Below are 21,969 nucleotides of genomic sequence, written 5' to 3'. Positions count from 1 at the left end.
ATTAATATTTTTAATATTAGCTATCTATTAACTAGCTATCTAGCTTTCTATCTGAGTTAGGTCGGCGTCACAATTGACACAAAATGAAACATACCGTTATTATTTTTACTATTAGCTATGTATTAGCTAGCTAGTTAGCTAGATTTCTATCTATTGAAGTTCGGTGGGAATCACAATTGACACAAAATGAAATGTATTATTAATATTTTTAATATTAGCTATCTATTAACTAGCTATCTAGCTTTCTATCTGAGTTAGGTCGGCGTCACAATTGACACAAAATGAAACATACCGTTATTATTTTTACTATTAGCTATCTATTAGCTAGCTAGTTAGCTAGATTTCTATCTATTGAAGTTCAGCGGGCATCACAATTGACACAAAATGAAATGTATTATTATTTTTAATATTAGCTATCCAGTAGCTAGCTGGCTAGCTTTATAGCTATTTGAGGTACGTCCAGATTGAGTGAACTCTGGCGCGTGTTGCTGCCGCTGCTCACCCACTGCGAAAATTTTCCTGTGACTATTATTATTATTATTATTATTATTTTTTTTAAAAAAATCTGTTTTCAAATATAGGATACACTGCCTTATAAAGTCCAAAGAATAGAAATAAGTCTGCTACATACTTTTTTTGGGAGGCACGCAAAGTACCCTTTAATTGATATTCATTCATTTTTCGGTTAAAAGTACTTGCGTTTTTCTATCCATTCAATTTGGGGCAAGGAATTATATCCATACATCCATACATGCCTCTCGTTCTTGCTCAATTTCATGAAGCCGCCACACCGCGTCAAAGGTTGTTCATTGGAATAAAAAAAATATATAATTATGTAGGTGGCCTTGCTGAAGACCAAGAAGCGCAAACTCCTTTGCATCCGTTTCCCATCAAATTCATTGGAGGGGGAAGACCGTCAAGGTCAGTAAGGGGGGGGGGGGGGGGGGAGGTTATCTGAGAGAGAGGAATGTGTGGAGTACGAGGGAGGAAGCGCAAAGTTATTGTCATCCATCGCATTCCCATAATGTGATCTTGATCAAACCTCCATCTTTGTTGTCTTCATTGACGGAGGTCTGGAGCTGATAGAACCTGTCACACCAAAAAATCCATTAATGGGTGAGTCAAACGTGTCACCTTGTAAAACGGCATTTCAGAATGAATGACCCCTTTGACCCCATTGTGTGCAAGTTTCACGGACTTCTAGAAAATACTTTGGCTCAAATCTCCAGAAATTGACTTGTTGCTTGAGAGGATGGATCTGAAACGATGCTGTTAAGTTTTGGAATGAATCTTCCAAGAAAAAGAAAGTATCAGTCTGCCAACCAAATGTCTCGCATTGGCCTTTAGGGGAGTCCTGGACTCTTAAAAATACAGTTCGAGTTGGAACCGAAAAGTACAAGACAAACAAGTCTAGAAGCACTTGTTGAATCAGCGATGCACACAAAAGAAATACCTTTACCCAAGCTGCTATTTGTGTTCCAATGCCTGCGAGTGTTCACTTTTTGAGCTTTGCTAAGCTGTGGAGTGGTTGTGACATTCCTTAGCTTTCGTTCAACCTTAGTCTTAAAGGACAACCGACACAATTTTTTGTTTCCTAACTGACATCAGAAAAAGGTTTTATAGCATCTAAATTACCCAATACATGCAGGCTGATATTTTCAGTCAAATGCAAAACACCAATAAAAATGAGTTAAAGTGTCCCAAAACTACTTCAAAATGACCTTAGAGATGCTGAGTTTCAGAAGGTCCCGCCCCCTTGTTCGTGACGTCACGCCAGATCGTCTTGCCTTGCTCTAGAATCAAAACAATGGCTTCAGATTCGGAGTATCTATTTGCTTTCTTGTTTCTTGTTACTCATCCAGTTCTGAATATGATTCAAATAGTTCTGAAGAGGAAAGCATAAATGTTTGCAATCGATTAAAGAAGTCCTCTCGTATCAATTCGAGTCTTCAGGACTCCAATGTAGCGTCGCAGAAAATGCACAAGATGGCTCCCAAGCTCTGTTGGAAATTGGCTGATTTGTGTCAACTAGTATCAAATAGTAGTCTTGGTGCAACACACGATTCACCATCGCGTTATTTATGTGTTTTCCTCCTAATTTCGCCATCAACACGGATCAACAAGTTTTCAGACCAAACAAAGTACCCAAAATGCATCGTGTGTCGCTTTCTCGGTCAGGGGTGTTCCTTCAGTGACGTCACGTCAGGCATCGTGTCATCAACTCGAAAACAAGACTTATTCAGCGCGAGTCTTAAAACGTAAAATATGACTATATGCGGTGGAATCTCTGTAAAATATGCCCAGTAGAAGTCATTTGAAGTGATTTGACAAATTATGGACACAACTTATCCGGGGGCGTCGGTTGTCCTTCAAGACAAACTCACACAGATATTAGGAGCAAACCCGTTCATACCATCATAAAATAATGCCTCAGTAATAGATAGATCAAACCCCCCCCAAAAGGTGGAGCACAGAAAAAAAAATGTGGTGTCTCTTTGGGTTAACACACGATTATTCCCAAGCCCCTCCCACGTGGAATTCTTTGGGATAAATTTTTGTGTTGTCTATCCCACTCACCTTTCAACCCCTCTGGTCATGCTCCTTTTTTCTTCCCCTTTCCATACTTCCTCTTTTGGTTCAAGCCGAGGTACAGCTCATCCCCGGTGCTTTGACCGGCCATGGTCCAAGCAGCTGTTGTTGCTTTTTGACCAATGGCAAATAAAGACGCTGAAAAAAAGAGAGCCCTTCCATCTGCAGATGCATACATGTTTTACTGTCATTTCTTCTTGTAAAAAAACAGGACACATTGCTAAAAAAATTAATAATAATAATAATAATAATCCATTTGATTTCGAAGCGCCTTTCAAAACTCTCAAGGTCACTTCGCAGTCACAGGATAAGTTTTTCTCAACCCTGAAGTAACTCAAATAGATGGAAAGCTAGCTAGCTAGCTAATGAATAGCAAATAAATAGTTCATAGATAGCCAGCTAGACAGTTTACAGCCAGTTAGCTAGAAAGCTAGTAGCTAGCTAGCTAGCTAGCTAAAATGTGTCAAATAAATTGTTAATAGATATCAGATAGCCAACAGCTAGCCAGCTAGATCGTTTACAGCCAGTAATGAATTTTTTTGTTGGTCAGAAAACATTCTCCAAAGTAAAGCCAAATATTTTCAATTGCCTTACTTTGAAAATGGTCTGCTTTTGCGCAATACTTCAAAAATCTGAAACTATTTACTGTTGAATTCCGAGGAATTATATTTTGCCCATGATTCTAAAATGTCTTTCATCTGGCTTTCATTACTTTCCCCCCTGTTACGCTCCTTCCAGACGTGTATTTTTATATTCAAGCATTTAACCAATCATATTTTAGACATCATTTGTTACCAGGGTCAAAACGTTACCTGGACGCCTTCACAATCAGTTCTGCAGGCCCTGGAGCATAAAAAAATCAATTTCAATGAAAATGTTGATTTAACAAATCGGATTTGGGGTTGGCAGCCCAAAAGGGTTTCCAATGCCTTCTTGAAGGCGCTGGTCAAAGTCAGAGTTTTCACAAACTATAATTTGCTCGTCACTAGCCAATCATAATTTGCGAAAAGTGCGCTGATCACAAGGCACTAGTGACAAGAGCATACTGGCCAGAGCTAGCACACTGTGTCAGTCATGAGTTGCACAAGCAAATATATTGTGTTTATTTCATAGCAGTTTTGTCAACCCACAATCGCTGAAGGAGGAGAAGAAATGGATTTGGTTGCTGATTTACCGTTAATACCATTTTCAAGATGGATTTTTCAAGAAAAAATAGACATCATTAAGAAAGGTCGGTCAGTTATTCCCTGGCTAATGGTAGCCTCTAGTGGACTTGTAGTAAATCACACCACACGTTTTTCAGTCTTGCTTGATTCCGACCTAGCACTACTGAAGGCCTAGCGATGAAATCCACAGACCGCCGCTGTGTCGAACTGGGTGTAAAGAGGAAATGGGGGCGCTGGATTTCGACTGTGTGAACTCTCACCTGATGCAAATGTCATCAAAGGCCTTATTTGCACATTTCGTAGTTTGAACAGCTGTGAACGGGATTTGGTCTGGGAAAATTCCGTTAGCATTGGCTCACCTCCTCATCACTGAATTTGAATGCTTCCAATTGAAGTTCAAGTTGTGGTTGACAAAGCTTTGCCCGCGACAAGGAAATTGAACACTTTAACTCGCTGGCAGGATTATATTGTCTGTGAGGTAATTGCTCGATCTGGCACAAATTGTCCCCGTAATTAGCCAGCTGGTTAACATGCGGTGATTTAGCATTTGTCTTTGTTTTTTGCATATTTCAACTCCATTCTTCTCAATCTTGATGAGATGCAGCCCCGTTTCGCAGAGAACAATGAGCGCAATCAGATTTGGGATGAACGGTGCCTTTTGTCTATTGTCAACCTGTAGAAAAATAAATAAATCGTAAAATGGAAACAATTCCCTCTTTCTCTTTAGAGATGGGCGAGCCCTTAGCGTACATGCACAGCAGAAGTGTGGAGACAATATTGGAGTGGGGTAAAGAAAAACAAAATCTACATTTATAATAATACATTTCATTTATCAGTGCCTTTCAAAACTCTCAAGGACACTTTACAGTCACAGAATAAGTTTTGCTGTGGGTGAGCAGCGGATGCCACATGCGCCAGCGTTCACTCAACCCGGAAGTAACTCGAACAGATATTTGCTATCCATTTTCTATTTATTAGCTAACTACCTAGCTGGCAATAATTTTGCTATCTATTAGCTAGCTACCTAGCTGGCTATCTATTTGCTATCCATTTGCTACCTTGACAGTTTTGAAAGGCGCTTAGAAATGAAATTATTAGCTATCTGGCTGGCTAGCTAGCTATGTAGCTGGCTGTTTATTAGCTATACGGCTATCTATTTGCTATCTGTTTACTAGCTGGCTAGCTTTCTATCTATTTGAGTTACTTGCGGGTTGAGTGAACGCTGGCGCATGTGGCTGCCGCTTCTCAACCGCAGAAAAAAACGATCCTGTGACTGTAAAGTGACCTTGAGAGTTTTGAAAGGCGCTTAGAAATGAACCTTATTATTATTATAATAACCAGCCAGCTAGACCATAGCTAGCTAATAGATAGAGAATAGCTAGCAAGCTAGCTATTCGCCTGCTAGTTAGCTAGCCATCCGCTATCCAGCCAGCTAGATAGCTTCTTCTTTTCCTTAAATATACATTTGGGATTAAAAATAAATAAATACATAAACACCACTAATCATAAAGAAAATGCATCTTATTTCTAAGCGCCTTTCAAAACTCACATAGAACACAATTCACATAGAAGGAAAGCTAGCTATGTAGCTAGCTAAAAGTTAAATAGCTAATAGCCACTTAGGTGAAGGAATTCGTTGAGGAAAAGGTTTCTTCAGCTGTCATCTGCACTTCTTTGAAGGTGTCGGACGTCTCAATCCACACCAGCAACACTTTAGTTCACTGACGAAACTCTTCGGATGAGGAGCGAAACGAAATCACATTTGGTGTGATATCCAACTTGACATTTGTTGCTTCATGGTAGTCTCAGCATCAAGTCATAACATTTGGCAAGGTGGGATTTCAAAACGTCACAACCGCGCTCTTGGAAGGTCGCAGTCAATTGACTTCACCACGGCGTCCATCTTGTAAGAGGTGACTCATTCGCTTTGAGTGGGATCAGATGAAATACTTGACCTCATTTTCCCAACAGTGGCAGATTAGACTCTTTTAAAACAGTTGTTGACCCTCAAACCCTCCCCAAGCCCGACACAAAGCATTGCAATCATTTATCTGTTCTCTGCTTGTTTTTCCTCCCAAATCCTTTGGGGATCGCCACTCCTTGTTATGCGTTCCTCCCCTTTCAAAGGATTATGCAATGTTTGCTCAGCCTTGTTTGGCGTTGGTGATGAATCTGTGTTTTTTGCTATTGACCGGGACAACCTGCAAGTCAAGCAATTGATCAGTCAGGAGTTGAGTCTTTATTTGGATTGGTGAACTTAGCTCAACTCTATGCTGCTGATGTCAGGAAACACCTTTTGGGGGAAGGCTGTTCCTGTTTTTAGCGCCTGAAAGCAAGATCTGTGAAGGTATGATTGGTGAATTTTGGCAGAGAAGAACGATATATATATACTCCGACATTGATCCTAATAACGACCTTTGATGCCTCATAAATTAGCGTGACATAGTTTACCGTAAAATTAGAAAATGAAACAAAGGATTTGAAACAACCACCCAACTTTTCAATCCGTTAGCTTAATGCTAACACAAAATGCGTCAACGAACCAGTCAATCGTATCTTTTCAACAGACAACCATTCCATACTAGAACCTTAGAACTGGAAGAAAAACATGCTATTCACCCTTTTCGGACTTTGTATTTTTGATATATAAAATTTCATTTAACATGATTTAGATAACAGGTGTCAAAGTTAAGACCCGGTGGCCAAATCTGGCCCGCCACATGATTCTATTCGTCCTGCGAAGGCAAATAAAACTTGTGAAATTCCACGATGCTTGCTAAAGTCCCAACCAAAATGTCAAATTCTTACACAATAACAGTCAGTATTTTTTACTTCAAATTTCAAAACTGGTTGTACATTCATTTGTTGTGCATTCTATATGTAATATGTGTAGGGGATCAAACATTCTAATGGCTTCAAAACTTGAATTGAACTTCAATGAAAAGAGGACAGAAGTGACACTGTTGTCACTAGTTTCTTATCTGAAGTCAACAGTGTCAAACTCGGGTCCTAAACTGGACCGTGATTTTAAACATGGCCGACAAATTGGTGTTCTTAAATCCAGCTTCTTCCATGTTAGGCAGCTGGCGAAAATAAAACCTCTCCTTTCCCGTGACCACCTTGAAGCAGTAATTCTTGCCTTTGTCACACCTCGGCTCGATTACTGTAATGTGCTTTACTTTGGAGTCAGCCAATCCTCCATGAAGCGTCTCCAGTTGGTTCAAAATGCTGCTGCTCGCCTATTGACTGATGCTCGTAAGAGGGAGCATATCACTCCTACTCTGGCATCCCTTTACTAGATCGCGATACATTTTAGAGCTATTTTTCAGATCTTAGTACAGCAATAGCTTGGCTTACGAACTTAATTGGTTCCCAGACAGTGTGTCAGGCAAAAAGTGTGTATCCCAAAAAATAATTTCCCATAGGAAACCATTAAAATGAGAAGAATCCGATCCCAGGTCCCCATAAAACATAATTTTCTACTTTCTAATTTGCTAAGCCTCATCTCCGAGCTCATCCACCCCTACACACCTTCCCGACGCCTCAGGTCTGCACAAAAAATGACTTGATTTAGATCATAATTCACCAATGTCTCAGACTGTCGTCATAGCACCATCAACTGCCGAGTAGGACATACAGTAAAGTCTTGTTATATCGATAGTACTGCTTATTGCGATACAATTTCTATGAACGCAAGGAGAAAATTTACATGCCGCTGGATCGGATATATCGATAGTCCGGTTATATCAATATTTTTTCCGACTCCCGAGAATATCGATATAACGAGACTTTACTGTACTTTGTGTTTGATTGTGTTTGATTATCTTTGATATTGGTAGCCTCTTTGGCATTTTGAAACCTGATAAAACTGATATTGGTACTTTCCCCATTCCTCATCTAAATCATTCCAAATGAATAATCATCTATTTCTTTTTCCCTCACTTTTTCTACCGACAGTACACACAAAGAGCTCCAGTGAAGTTGGATCCGAAGTGATTATTCCAAAACTGAATCCAGCCAAGCCCCCGTCAGTGCGAGTCATAGGTGGTTCCCCATCGAACAGCTGGCCAGGACCTTGCAGCCTCGCACTGCTCCTCGCTGCACTTTGCTCACAGTGGACTTTATTCTAATACCGACAAAAAAATAAAAAAATAAAAACTGACTTTAACATTCAACACACACATCACTTTTCATCTTGTTGGATGACGGAAGTGGAAAAGACGACAACCTCCAGGCGACCATTCAACTCAGCGAGATCGTCTTGTTGATGAACTCCGCCGTGTGTGTTTGCTAAAAGCGATTCGCGTAAACACACAAAATCCCCCCCGCTGCTTCCTCTCTGGGCTTTGCCGTCTCTGAAATGGCCGAGACTCGCTTCCGTTCGCTCTTAAAGACGCATCCTTTGGAATTTTTGTGAGGACTGTATCCAGATGCTTACACTTTTGCCAATTTGCATTCACTTTTTTTCTTTTTTTTTGTCCACCTTTCATTTTGCCATCGCAAACCACTGCATCATCTTCTTGCAAGGAGAATTCATTTGAAAACATATTTCCTGTTTGAGGGTGACGGAATGCATGCTAGATTGAGAAATCAGTTCCAGGCATCCGACGAGGAACGATGGATTTGATCTCCTTTGGAGGACAACCGACACCATTTTTTTGTTTCCTAACTGACATCAGAAAAAATGTTTCATAGCATCTAAAATACCCAAAACACGCAGGCTGATATTTTAGTCAAATGTAAAAAAAAACAATTAAAATGAGTCAAAGTGTCCAAAAACTACTTCAAAATGACCTCGGAGATGCCGAGTTTCAGAAGGTCCCACCCCCTTGTAGGTGACATGACACCAAAAGGTCTTGCCTTGCTCTAGACTGAAAACAGTGGCTTCAGTTGTCATCACTATGATTCAAATAGTTCTGAGGAGGAAAGCATAAATGTTTGCAATCGATTAAAGAAGTCCTTCCGTCTCATTTTGAGGCATCTGGACTCTAGTGTCGCGCCCACAAAATGCACAAGATGGCGCCCAAGCTCCGTTGCAAATGGGCTGATTTGTGTGCTGGGAATTTGTGTCAACTAGTATCAAATAGTAGTCTTGGTACAACACAACGATTCACCATTGCGTTAATGTTTTCTAATTTCGCCATCAACACGGGTCAACACGATGTTTTCAGACCAAACAAAGTACCCAAAATGCATTGCGTGTCGCTTTCTCAGTCAGGGGCGTTCCAGACGTGACGTCACGTCAGGCATCGTCATCAAATCGAAAACAAGACTTCCTAAATATTCAGCATGAGTCTTAAAACGTAAAATAGAGCTATATGAGGTGGAATCTTTGTAAGATACGCTCAGTAGAAGTCATTTGAAGTGATTTTACAAAGTATGGACACAACTTGTCCGGGGGGCGTCGGTTGTCCTTTAACGATTGTGTATCTTGGCTCGGATTAGAATGTGAACTTGTGCGCAGGTGAGCGCCCTCGCGCACATGCAACTTTGTGTTTATAGTAAGTCCGTTTTTGGCGGTGGAATGATCTGACAGAATATAATACTCGGATTCAGCGTTCAAGCTCTTTGTGGCTAATGGAGCTTTATGAGCTGTTTAAAAGGATTGCGCTCATCTGTGATTTCTATGCAAAAAACAGAAAGCAGTGTTTAAAAAAAAAAGGTGCAAAGCAAGCCGGTGTGGCCTTTGATTTGATGATTGTTTAGCGTGCATCTTCTGTGGTGTGTTGGCTTATGGAAACGCATGTTGTTCAAATTGTTACGATGAGCAGGATCGTGTCCAAAATATTTTTTTCCCATTTTTCGTGCCCTTATTTCCCGACGGTCATCGAATCACCAATGCGGCCGGGATACACCAATGTTGCTTTTCACTATTTCATGAGTTCCAGAACGCTAGATGTCCAAGGAACAAAAAGTCAGACATTGTTGTTGCCCAGGCATGCGCGTACATTATTGAGAAAAAGTTAGAAAGAAAAAAAAAAAAAAAACATTGAATCGTTATGAACCATGCAGTGCACTTTCACCCCAAAAATGTTCTGATACCTTTTTAACTCATTCACTGCCAGACACTGTGTAAAAATGCGTCCACTCCAGTGCCAGGGTTTTTGTCATTTTCACTGAAATTCCAGGACCCACAAAATATTGACTTTTAGGACTCCATAAACATAGAATTCAATATCAGAAACATTAGTCAAGGTCATGTTTGTGCCGCGGGCCACATTGTAGTTATGGTTTCCTCTCAAGGGCCATTATGAATTTGGGGAAGACGTTAGAAAGTTTAATCCCCTCCACATATTACATATAGAGCGCACAACAAATTAATGAATAACTAGTTTTCATATATGTAGTCAAGAATAATGACTGTTATTGTGGTTTACATCCAAAAATATAAAATTTTGGTTAGGAGTATCATGGAATTTCACGTTTGATTTAGTGTGGTTTGTTTTTATTTTCTTTTAATCCCTTTAAATGTGTTTCGTCTATCTATCTAGCTGGCTATCTAGCTCGCAGGCTATTTATCTTAGCTGGCTATCTATCGAGCTAACTATTAGTTATATAGCTAGCTGTCTATCTATTGGCTATCTATTAGCTAGCTAGTTAGCTAGCTTTCTATCTATTTGAGTTCGGTGGGAATCACAATTGACACAAAATGAAATGTATTATTATTTTTTTATATTAGTTATCTAGTAGATAGCTAGCTAGCTTTCTATCCATTTGAGGTACCGGGTACTTCCAGGTTCAGTGAACACTGGCTGTTTAGTGGCTATCTATGAGCTAGCTAGTTAGCTAGCTTTCTATCTATTTGAGTTCGTTCGGTGGGCATCACAATTGACACAAAATGAAATGTATTATTAGTTTTTTTAATATTAGCTGTCTAGTAGCTAGCTAGCTGTCTATCTATTTGAGGTACCGGGTACTTCCAGGTTCAGTGAACGCTGGCGCGTGTGGCTGCCGCTTCTCACCCACATAAAAACTTAGTTTTGAAAGGCGCTTATAGATGAAATGTATTATTATTATTATTATTATTACAGTAAAGTCTCGTTATATCGATATTCAAGGGAGTCCGAAAAAATATCGATATAACCGGGACTATCGATATATCCGACCCTGTTTGCATGTAATTTTCTCCGTGCGTGCATAGAAATAGTATCGACATAACCGGGACTATCGATATATCCAATATCGATATAACGAGACTTTACTGTATTATTATTATTATTATTATTATTATTATTATTATTATTATTATCATACACAGAAAATAAAGCAGTCACAATGATAGTAGAAAACACCAGGGAATAACATAAAAGGCAAATGCTGCCCCCTCTTGGAAGGGAAAACAAACATTGCCAGAGGTCTGAGCAGTGTTTTATCAGCACCCTCGCAAGAAGAACTAAAACCCGAACAAATGGCGCTCTATGTCATATTTTCAATTCCCGAATAAATTCGGCAATGGCAGTGAATGAGTTAAATGTTTGCTTCGTCTATTCCCGGATTCAGCATGGTGTCAGACGTTGTACTGGCCCTTTCTTAATGACTTCATTGTGTGTCTCGTTCTAATGCCAGAAATGTTTTTCTTTCCTGATAACAGCAATGCCCCCCCTCCCGCCCATCCTAATACCGAACGTTCCTCACAAATCCAATAGATTACAAGTCAAATCCGTATTTGTCTCTGCGCAGAAGAGATCGAACAAGCAAGCTGCTCTCCTTTTTTTTTTACAATGCCTCCTATCTTGCTTGCATTCTTGTGCAGATGTTGCCGCCGCTGTTGTTCGGAAAGTGAAGCACGTGTGATGTCAATATCGACGCTAATACCGTCATTAAAGCCGGAGCTGACATTTCGGCTTTTTTTGCTGCTCTGTGATTCCACTCTCTATGATAGAGGGGAAAAATGGAGAGAATGTCTTTCATTTTATGTCTATGCAAATACATTTTGTAAGATGGAGTCAATGACACTTGACACGTAAGAGCTTTGTGGCCATTTGCTAGTCAAAAATGTGTCAAATCCTGTCCGATTCACCCGTATTTAATTGTTTCCTCGTCTCCCGCAGATCACCCTCCACCATATATTGTCGCATGTGGATAAATGTACATATTTAATTGCTTTGAGTCTTCTTATTTTTTACTGCTAATTTATTTGATGAGCCAACTCGACAAAATCCTGTGCTTCAGCAAAGGGATGCTATGCTAGTACCAGGCACCACTTTGAATCGGACTCGATTGGGTTGGATTTAAAATAATAATAATACATTTAATTTGTAAGCGCCTTTCAAAACTCTCAAGGTCACCTTACAGTCACCGGATCGGTTTTTCTGTGGGTGAGCAGCAGCAGCCACACACGCCAGCGTTCACTCAACCCGGAATATATCAAATAGAAAGCTAGCTAGCTAATATACAGCTACCTTTATTAGTGTCGCTGTGGGGAAATTTACATTTCACAGCAACAAAGTTTTGAGAGGAATAGATAGCTAACAGATAGCTAGCTAGGCCTTCACTCAACTCGGACGTAACTCAAATAGAAGGCCAGCTAGCTAATATACAGCTAACTTTATTAGTCTCGCTGTGAAGAAATTTACATTTCCCAGCAGCAAAATTTTGAGAGGAAGATGAAAGGAAAGAAAGAAGTAGAAAAACAATACAGGAGCTACTGGCAGCCACTCTCGCGGCGCCATCTTGAAGTCAAAAGAACAAGAAAAAAAACTGAATAACAAATAATATGACAACACACAGACACAGAGAGTCATTCATACCTCAGCACTTTCTGGACCCTCTTTGGTACATGAAGCAATTCTAGATGAAAGAAGAGAAGATCAAAGCGTCCTTTTCGCCAGTGGCACTGGAGTGGACACATTTTTGCCCATCTTAAACATATTAATGCTAATCAGCTAATATTAGCTATTAGCCAGCTACCTATTTAAAACGATTGGCTAGCTGCTAAATGTAGCCTCACATTTGATTTTGTGTTGAACCTTTTTTACTTTATTATGATTATGATTATGATTTTTTTAGACCCAACATATTCAGTCATAGTGTGTCCACTTTTATGGCCGAAAAGAATGTTCAGCTGTTACCTAACACCAGTAGCTGTGCGTTTGGCAGCTGCGTCTTCTCTGTTCCCCGAAACAGTTTTATCCACCTCTTAACACCACCGCATCGTAATTTTAGAAACTATTAATAAAACATAAAATACATTTTTTACAGTATGTATAACTTGGGAATGTGCAGAATCCATATTTCTCAAAAGTAATATGACAAAAAAGTACCACATCTAAATAGAATACTTTTACCCATTATAGATTTTGATCAATTTGATTAACATATGCAACATTGCTCATAGAACTTCTCCTGCACTGAATAACCAATCAGTGAATGGGAAAATGCTGACATGATTGTCGACCGGCTCACTGGCGCCGTGAGACAAATTTGAAATCTGTACAGAAGCACTCAAGGATTCATCTAGTTTAACTTACTCTACATGGGTCAGCGCAATTTATTTCAAAGGCCCTACAGAGAATATACTGTTGGGAATAGTTAATACAATTACAGTGATACCTTGGCTTACGAACTTAATTGGTTCCTAGACAGAGTGTGTAAGGCGAAAAGTGTGTATCCCAAAAATTTATTTTCCATAGGAAACCATTACAATGAGAAAAATCTATTCCCAGGTCCCCATAAGACATAATTTTCTACTTTGTAATTTTCTAAGCCTTAACACTACACAAAATATACCTTATTAAATGTATAATAATTGTGCTATGGTATTATAATTAAAGAAATACACTGTACTATATAATAAAGTTTTTTTATTTGCCTTTGTGATGGTCGTTGGTGGCTTGATGGAATGGAGTGGCCGGTTTCATCAGCATTAAACACTTGATGAGGAACGTCACCTTCTTTCACCATCTTGTGGAATGATCCCTTGTAGGTGCTTTCTCTGTGATAATTGGATCTAGTTACTCATCAATTGTGTTCTGTTTAGCTGAGTTGATAGCTTTTTGCATCAAGTGTACAGATGGCTTATGCGGGCCTAATTCATGGGATATTTTAACCTTGCAGTCTAGACTCTGCCTTTGAACTATCAAAGTTGAAACTCTCTCACTGTCGTCTGCCTGTCTCTTTAATGTTTAAACCACCTCCCTCACTGCTGCGTTTTTGACCAATCACGTGGCTTTAACCGAAGACTGGGGGCGGGGAATAGAGGATAAAAAACAGTCGGCTGCCATTTTGTTGTGGGAAGAACGGGCTCGTTCGCGAACGACACATCACTCATTGAGGCAGCTCCGTGTATGAATAAAGTTCATAAGGTAAAATTTTCATAAATGTAATGTTAAACCAAAAAGTTCGTAAGCCAAGGGATTCGTAAACCGAGGTATCACTGTATTTGTATTATCTTTCATCCCTATACGGAAAATGGTTTTCAATTCCAAAGAAATTAGAGATAAACCTATGTCCTGGAATTGCAGTTTCAGGTTCATTTATTGCTGAGTGCAGATTTAGAACAGTCCACGTTGGGTGTTTTTTTTCCCATCATCAGTATAAAGAAAAGAATTTGATGGCACCACTTCAGGCGACAGAGGCACTTTAAGCTTCCATCACACCCACACTGTTTTTATCATCAGCCTATCAACGCAAATAACTAATGACACTTTCCTGGCTGAGTAGACGGTGGCCGCACGCTTCTCCGAATATCTTCCCCAATAGTGATTTCATCCAACCGGTCCCTGACTTGTAGACTTCCACGAGTATGCAGTCTGCATTTGATCCCTTGGGGTTTGTTTCAAGCCATGGCAGTCTGCACACGATAGCAAAAAGTGACCCATGCTAAGCATATTGTGCTTTGTCCTTGCTAGAAATGGAATTGAACCCACAATGAAAAATTCTAAAGCAATGTGTTTTTTATTAACATTGTCATATTTTTCTCTAATGTTTACTGGATGTAAAATATGTTGCAGGCTGAAACGCATAATGCCCCGTGATTGTGTGTGTCAGTGTAAATCAGTAGTGGTAAGTAACAAAATACACATACTGCATTGCTATACTCAATTTGATGTTCTGGCTACATGTGCATTATGTGAATCCAGATGAATGGCAGCTATATATAATTAGGCTTCAAAAAAAAAAAAAAAAAATCAAATTAAACCATTGTTTACAGTTTTGTACAACCATTTGCTTGCAATTTAGCCAATGGCTTCCCGTCCGCAAACAAAGACACACATATGCAAGAGTCAATCCTTTTATTAAACCCAGAGACACATATTTTTTAACTCGTGGAAGTATAGTTAGCTATCTTGCTAACCACATGCTGTTGTTGTACAAATCAACCAAGCTGTTAAAACTAAGCTATTCACGTTTGCGTTAGAAAACCCAAGTGGATCACTGGACCCCATTTAGAAAAAACAAAATAATATAAAATCTGCATATGCTAAATGGTGAGAAAACAAACTAATGCTATACCTCCGAAATTTAGTAGCTCTGCTATACCTTAGTAGCTACTACACGAGTCTTCGTGTTGTCACATTTTCATCAACCATGTTATATTTTTACAGTTAAAACATTAAAAAATATATATGGTTTAACTTTACAAGGTCTTCAACTCCAAAGTGTGAGTACTTTTGACACTTGTGGTGTGCACATGGCTAGCTATCTTGCTAACTGCATGCTGGCGGTGTACAAATCAACCAAGCTGTTAAAACTAAGCTATTCACGTTTGCGTTAGAAAACCTGAGTGCATCACTGGACCCCATTTTGAATAAAAACAAAATAAAATTTGGATACGTTAAATGGTCATAAAACAAACTAATGCTATATCTCCGAAATTTAGTAGCTACTACACGAGTCTGTGTTGTCACATTTTCATCAACCATGTTATATTTTTGCAGTTAAAAATTGAAAGAAAATTGCTGGTTTAACTTTACAGGGTGTTCAAGTCCCAAGTGTGAGTACTTTTGTGGTGTACGCATGGCAAGCATACTGTCAGCGAGTGTAAGTGAGAGTTGGGGGGTGACGTGAGGTCACAGCTGCTCAGCTGTCTGTCTGGTCTATTTTAAATGGCAGTTCACATCAGCGCTTCTGTCTCACTGGGTCAGCCAAGTCCACACCTCATCTTCTTGACACGTGTCTAATCCACAGTCAACGTCGTCGCATTCGTGCTCCCTTGTCATAAACATTTTCCAACAAAGCTCCGCTCGCCGTAAACTGTAGACGGACACTAATAAGCTGTCATGGATTGTCGTCTCAGGTGAATTTTGGCGCTTTTTTTACAACCAAATGCGTTAACCGTCACACCTAGAGACAGTTTGTAGTGTTGCATTCACCTAACATGCTGTTTTTTGGTGGGCTTGGGGGGAAAGTAGGAACTAATAACTGACAACCGGCCATATTTTGGTGTATTCTGTAATATTTTTGCACATTTTTAAATGTGTACGGCATACAAGAAAGTTTGTAAGGGAAACGCAAAAATTGTTAAATATATTTTTGAGACATTTTCAATTGCGTTTTTGGCATTAAATATTAGCAGTAATTTAATTATAACAAATATCGCTACTCGTCAACCATTGAGAAAACAAGATCATGTGAAAAGTTTCGAAGAAATAAAAGTTCCGGTCAAGTGGAATTTTATTTTGAAATCAGTTAAATAAAACATTTTACTATGTTTTTTTTTCACCGTAATATCGTTCAGCTTTTTTTATGAACATAATACATCGTGAGAACAAATTCAAATTCTTTTTTTTTGCTGTGGACATATTCAATTTGTCCACAGAAAAAAACAACACAATGTTCTACAACACCGGTGTCAAAGTCAAGGCCCGGGGGCCAAATCTGGCCCGCCACATCATTTTAGTCGGCCCGCGAAAGCAAATCAAACGTAACATTTCCATAATGCTTGCTAAAATCCGAACCAAAATTTCAAATTGTCCCATGTAAACCAAAATTACAGTCATTATTTTTTACTTCAAATTCGAAATGTAGTTTTTCATTCATTTGTTGTGCGCGCTATATGTAATATGCGATTATATGTAATATAATCACATATTATATTACATATAACACATCACACATCACAAATCTATGTGTAATATGTGATTAAACATTATAACTGCTTCCCCAAATTCATAATGGCCTACTGAGAGGAAACCGTAACTATAATGTGGCCCACAGTAAAATATGACAGTTGTAACTTGTTAAAAGTATTCATGTTTACATGTGAAATTTTGTTCATAAAATTGTGCATTGAAATAGTACATTTACATAGTATGTTTTTTTTTTCTCAGTCAGTCAGGAAAAATTGAGCCTTTAGTAAAGTCACGGTGTCTCGCAGGTTGACAGGTATGAACAAACCGGCCTACCTGGAGAAAACCCACAGGAAAGCCAGTGCCAGAATCAAACCCTACACCTCTGCACTGAGTCGAATATGCTTCATTCCTCACAAATCAATTCCCATCACGAAAAAGAATACCTGTGCGTGTCTGTCGTCTATTTGGATGATGCCAGTCACACAAGACTGGTCATCATGTCATGTTCAATTCTCCGTCAGACTCGCTCTATTTGTCAAGACGTAGCCGTGCTACTTACTTGTATCCTCGAGATGAATGAGTGCGACTGTGACTGTTCCGCTGATCCCTTGGGTGTCATTCCAACTTCCCCAATCTCTCTCGCTCTTATTTTCGTCTTCTATTATTATCGGCCCAGATCACCGTTGTCGTATTCACTTATCTACGACTGCAGTGTTAAAATTAGTGCTAGTGTAGTGAATGTTTGTCGCAAAACATGGATATATTATTTACGGTGGGTGTGTGTTTGTAATTTTGTGGTTTAGCAAGAAAAAATACATAAATCAGAATATCATGATTAGACTAGTGAAGAATGCAGTCTCCTGAAATAAAATTGGTATAGGTGAGTCTCGCTTTGCAACATTGTTATTGTATGTTGTTTTTTTTTTTTTGTTTCTAGCGTTTTTGATGCGTTCAATCGGGTGTGGTTTTCTAGCCGTGCTATTTTGAAGCCTTGCAAGATGACTGTGCAGTGTAGGGGGGGAAAAACATGAGTGGGAGGTTCTATTGATTCCCAATCCATCCCAAAGTAATTCAAAACAGGAGTTTGACACAACAAAACTCGGATTTCTCAATTGTGACACATTTATCACTCCATTTTGTTAATCCTTGTGTCTGTTGTTAGCCCTCTGTGCTCATCTTATTCAAATCCTCTTCATAAACGTAGGCCACTATTCATGACTCAACTTGGACTTGGAATTTTAAGGTTAACACGTTCCTTCATTTATAGGTACCGAGTTAGCTAGCTATCCAGATCAATTGATAGCTAGCTTCTTAGCTAGGTAGCTAGCTCGATCGATAGCTAGCTGGATGTATGGATGGATGGATGGATGCATGGAAGGATGGATGGATGGATAGGTGGATAGGTGGGTGGATAGATAGGTATGTAGGTGGATGGATGGGTAGGTAGGTTGATGAATGGGTAGGTAGGTACGTGGATGGATAGGTAGGTAGGTGGAAGGCTCGGTAGGTAGATGGGTAGGTAGGTGGAAGGATAGGTAGGTGGATGGGGAGGTAGGTGGAAGGGTAGGTAGATACAGTGGATAGGTGGATAGGTGGATAGAGACAGTGGATAGGTGGATGGATGCAGTAGATCGGTGGATGGATGCAGTAGATAGGTGGGTGGATACAGTGGATAGGTGGAGAGATAGGTGGATGGAAACATTATATAGGTGGATAGATAGGTGGATGGATTGGTGGATGGATACATTATATTCGTGATAGATAGATAGATAGATAGATAGATAGATAGATAGATAGATAGATAGATAGATAGATAGATAGATAGATAGATGCTATTTCAGTTGATGTTCTACTCCCAAAATCCTGGCCTCTCATTAATATTCAAAATATACAGTAAGTAAACCTTTCTTTTCTCGAATCACTGTTTGCTTAATTTCAAAATGGAACACATTCAAGGTTTCCCGCTGCCCAGAAAAATGTAAAACGATATCTCCACAATTCAGTAACACATTGTTCTTTTCAGTCCTAGGCCATGTTTACTTGTGACAAAATAAATAAATGAGTAAAACTTGCTGAAAATCCGGAGAAGGTTTTGCCAACATTTGCAACCGTGAATTCACTTTGTTTTCAATCAGGTGCTCACCCACCTTGAGTGTTGTTTGGTCTCAGTCATCATTTCAAGTGTTCACTTTGTGTCCTTTTCACCGTTTATTTGTTTTTCATCAATAGGTTTCTCTTTAGTTCTGTGTCACACCTCCAGAAATGTCAAACAAAGAGGAGATCAGCGCACCACGTCAACAACCTTCACATGAACATTCTGAGCAAGTCTGGAGGTTTGACCTTTTTTTAAAATTATTTCGCAAGGTGACTGAGATGTTATTGCAACACTTTCAAATGTAGGTCATGTTGTGAAATATTGTAATTGGCACACAAGCAGAAGGACACAACATGACTTGATGCTTCCCAACAGACACATCACGTCATTTTTTTATTCTCCTTGCCGCCTTTGGGTTAACTGCTCACTTTTTTTTTCGCTGGTCTTCCTAGCTTCTCTTGGCTTCCTGGTCCTCATTAGGAAGCCTTTCATGGTCAGGTTCAATAAAACTTCAATGAGACGAAAACATGGTTGCTCCGCTGCTGAGCGTTAATTAAACAGATCTTCATAGCAGACAGTGGAGGACCAGTTTCTCCACTGTTGAAATATGACCACATGTGCAAGTGCACACATACTCACGGCACCAATATAACACCATTTTACATGCATGCATACATATACAAACATGAAAAAAATAAACTAACATGATTGGTGCAATGAATTTTAATCAAAGCATTGCAGTTTCCAAATTTGTGTTTTTGCAGTTGGGGGGAAAAAAAAAAGAAACATAAATCCTCATCGCTTTGAGGCTTATTTTCGGCAACAACTGAGCATCTTCAGGTGTCAGAGCGATAATGCGTGCCGGCGTGTCCGTCGACCGACAATCCATAAAAAGCCTCTCCCACACACGTGAGATCATCACAGAGTCTGTTTTCATTTCACACAGTCGCCGACATGCCCAAAATGCGTATTTATCTATCTATCTATCTATCTATCTATCTATCTATCTATCTATCTATCTATCTATCTATCTATCTATCTATCTATCTATCTATCTATCTATCTATCTATCTATCTATCTATCTATCTATCTATCTATCTATCTATCTATCTATCTATCTATCTATATTTATTTATTCATTCCTTTATGTATCATTTTATCTATGTATTTTCTTTCTTTATTGATTTATTGGTTTATTTCTTTGCATATTTATTTATTTATTTATTTATTTATTTATTTATTTACTCATTCATTTATTTATGTACAGTATCTATGTATTTTTTTGTTTATTTATGTGTCTATGTATTTAAGTACGTATTTATTTATTTACTTAGTTATTTATTTGTTTGTTTGTTTATTCATGCAGTCATTCATTTGTGTATCTACTGGATGCGTTTGTTTATTTGTTTATTAATGTAATTATTTATTATTGTGTTTATTTATTCATTGTTTAATTTATGTATCTACATCATTCATTTATGTATGTAGCTACATCAATTTATTTATTTATTTATTTATTTATTTATTTATTTATTTATTTACTTCCTTGTTTAATTATTTAATTTCTATGCCACTTATGCTCAATACAGTTGCAAGTGAGTTGGAACACATCCCAGCAGCCTTTGGGCTAGAAGCAAACAAACAATTTCTCACACTCACGTTCACACCAGTGGGCAATTGAGTCTTCAGTGAACCAAACAACCGATGGTGAGAGATGCTGTCAAGCTAAAGGAGTCCTCCCGGACTTTTTTGGGGGGAGGGGGGGCCTGTGGGACTCCGGAGACAACTGATGGGTACCAGCAGGCTAAGCGTAATTCAGCTTTGGTGGTCACCGAGGATAAAACTCAGGCGTGGGAGGAGGTCACTGGGGGCCACGGATAACAACTTGCTGAGGGCTTGACGGAAATTCTTGCCCACAGGAGAGATAAGGAGCGTACCATCAACATTGTGTACGACTGAGGAAACGGATGCTCACGACTGGACTGCGCTAAGGACGTTGTGAGTTTGTAGGAGAATATCTTGAAGGACTCCATTCCGCTGACGTTGCTTGCAATGAGAAGGCAGATCTCTATCTCTGGGGTCTAAAGAGGTGGTTGAAAAGGTCTTTGGTCTCAAGCCCCCATGACTGGATGACTTTTTCAGGGATGCAGAATCACATAGACATGGGGAATGGTGGTTCTGGATTCACTGAGAGGCGTGATGGTTCCATGGAGGGTGTAGTCCAACTCCTTGTGTATCAAAGTCTTTAGTTTCCCCGGTAAGATACAACATTTTCAATTGATGCTGGAAAAAAAGTCACATTTCTTTTGTTGTCCTCGCCAGAATCTGCTCGACACCCTTGACATGACCATGGAGTGTCCCAAACACTCTACTAGTTATTTGGGGAAAATGATCGAGAGTGCCACTCAGGGAGTCCTGTACAAGATTCCAGAATCTGACTCCCTGATTATGACTGTTTGGTCCTTGCAGGATCAACGTCAGACCTTTGCTGGGATTGAAAGTGGAAAATGGATTCTTTCGCAGTGAGGGTTCGAATTTGCCATGATTGCTTCTTTTAGTGGAGTTCAAATACCGCTTTTGGGGATTTTGTTCACAAGTGGGGGAAGAATGGAACTTGTGGCAAACCACAGGGGGGTTGAAGAATCAAGTTAAATAATTCAGACTCTGCATTAGTCTGTAGATTTATGGTTTGATTGCTTGCATCTAACATTTTGTTAGTGACTAGCAGGTGGCTGGTCCCCGGTTTTCCTGCTACGCAGCTGTCTGGCATCACAATTATCCGGACAATTTAAGGACCTCAGTGTGTTTTAGAGTAACCACGATTTGATCTCCATGTTGTTTTTACTTTTTTGATCTTCTTTGCATTATTCCAGCCTTGTTGTGCAGTGTCATTATTTGTAGACCTTTTTGTGTTTGATACTGTTTGGAACCTTCTGGATACCTGACAGCGATAAATTGAGTAGCTTGGTCATATGGGAGATGTTCAGACTAGAGCTACTGCTGCAACGCATCGAAATGGGCCACATGAGTTGGCCGAGGCATCTGTTTAGGGATGTCTTCCTGCTGAGAATCCCATCTGGTCTAGGAACACATCAGGATCAACCG

At 39.4% G+C, this 21,969-nt stretch overlaps 1 protein-coding gene across 3 annotated transcripts in view; it reads left to right on the top strand.

Annotated features, from left to right (window-relative positions):
• LOC148891230 (glypican-5-like) overlaps positions 1-11,859 on the top strand; it is a 96,872-nt gene extending 85,013 nt beyond the window's left edge. For all 3 annotated transcript variants that reach the window (XM_089008573.1, XM_089008571.1, XM_089008572.1), the window contains one exon: positions 7,713-11,859. In XM_089008573.1, coding sequence (XP_088864699.1) covers positions 7,713-7,885 — 173 coding nt within the window. In that variant the 3' untranslated portion in view covers positions 7,886-11,859. The remainder of the gene's footprint in view (positions 1-7,712) is intronic.
• The last annotated feature ends 10,110 nt before the right edge of the window (positions 11,860-21,969 follow it).

The sequence above is a fragment of the Hippocampus bargibanti genome, linkage group LG11 (genome assembly GCF_051943395.1).
Source record: "Hippocampus bargibanti isolate YZ-2025 linkage group LG11, ASM5194339v1, whole genome shotgun sequence".
NCBI classification, from domain to species: Eukaryota; Metazoa; Chordata; class Actinopteri; order Syngnathiformes; family Syngnathidae; genus Hippocampus; species Hippocampus bargibanti.
The sequence above is the reverse complement of the archived record's forward strand: the minus strand, read 5'-3'. Positions and strand labels throughout refer to the sequence as shown.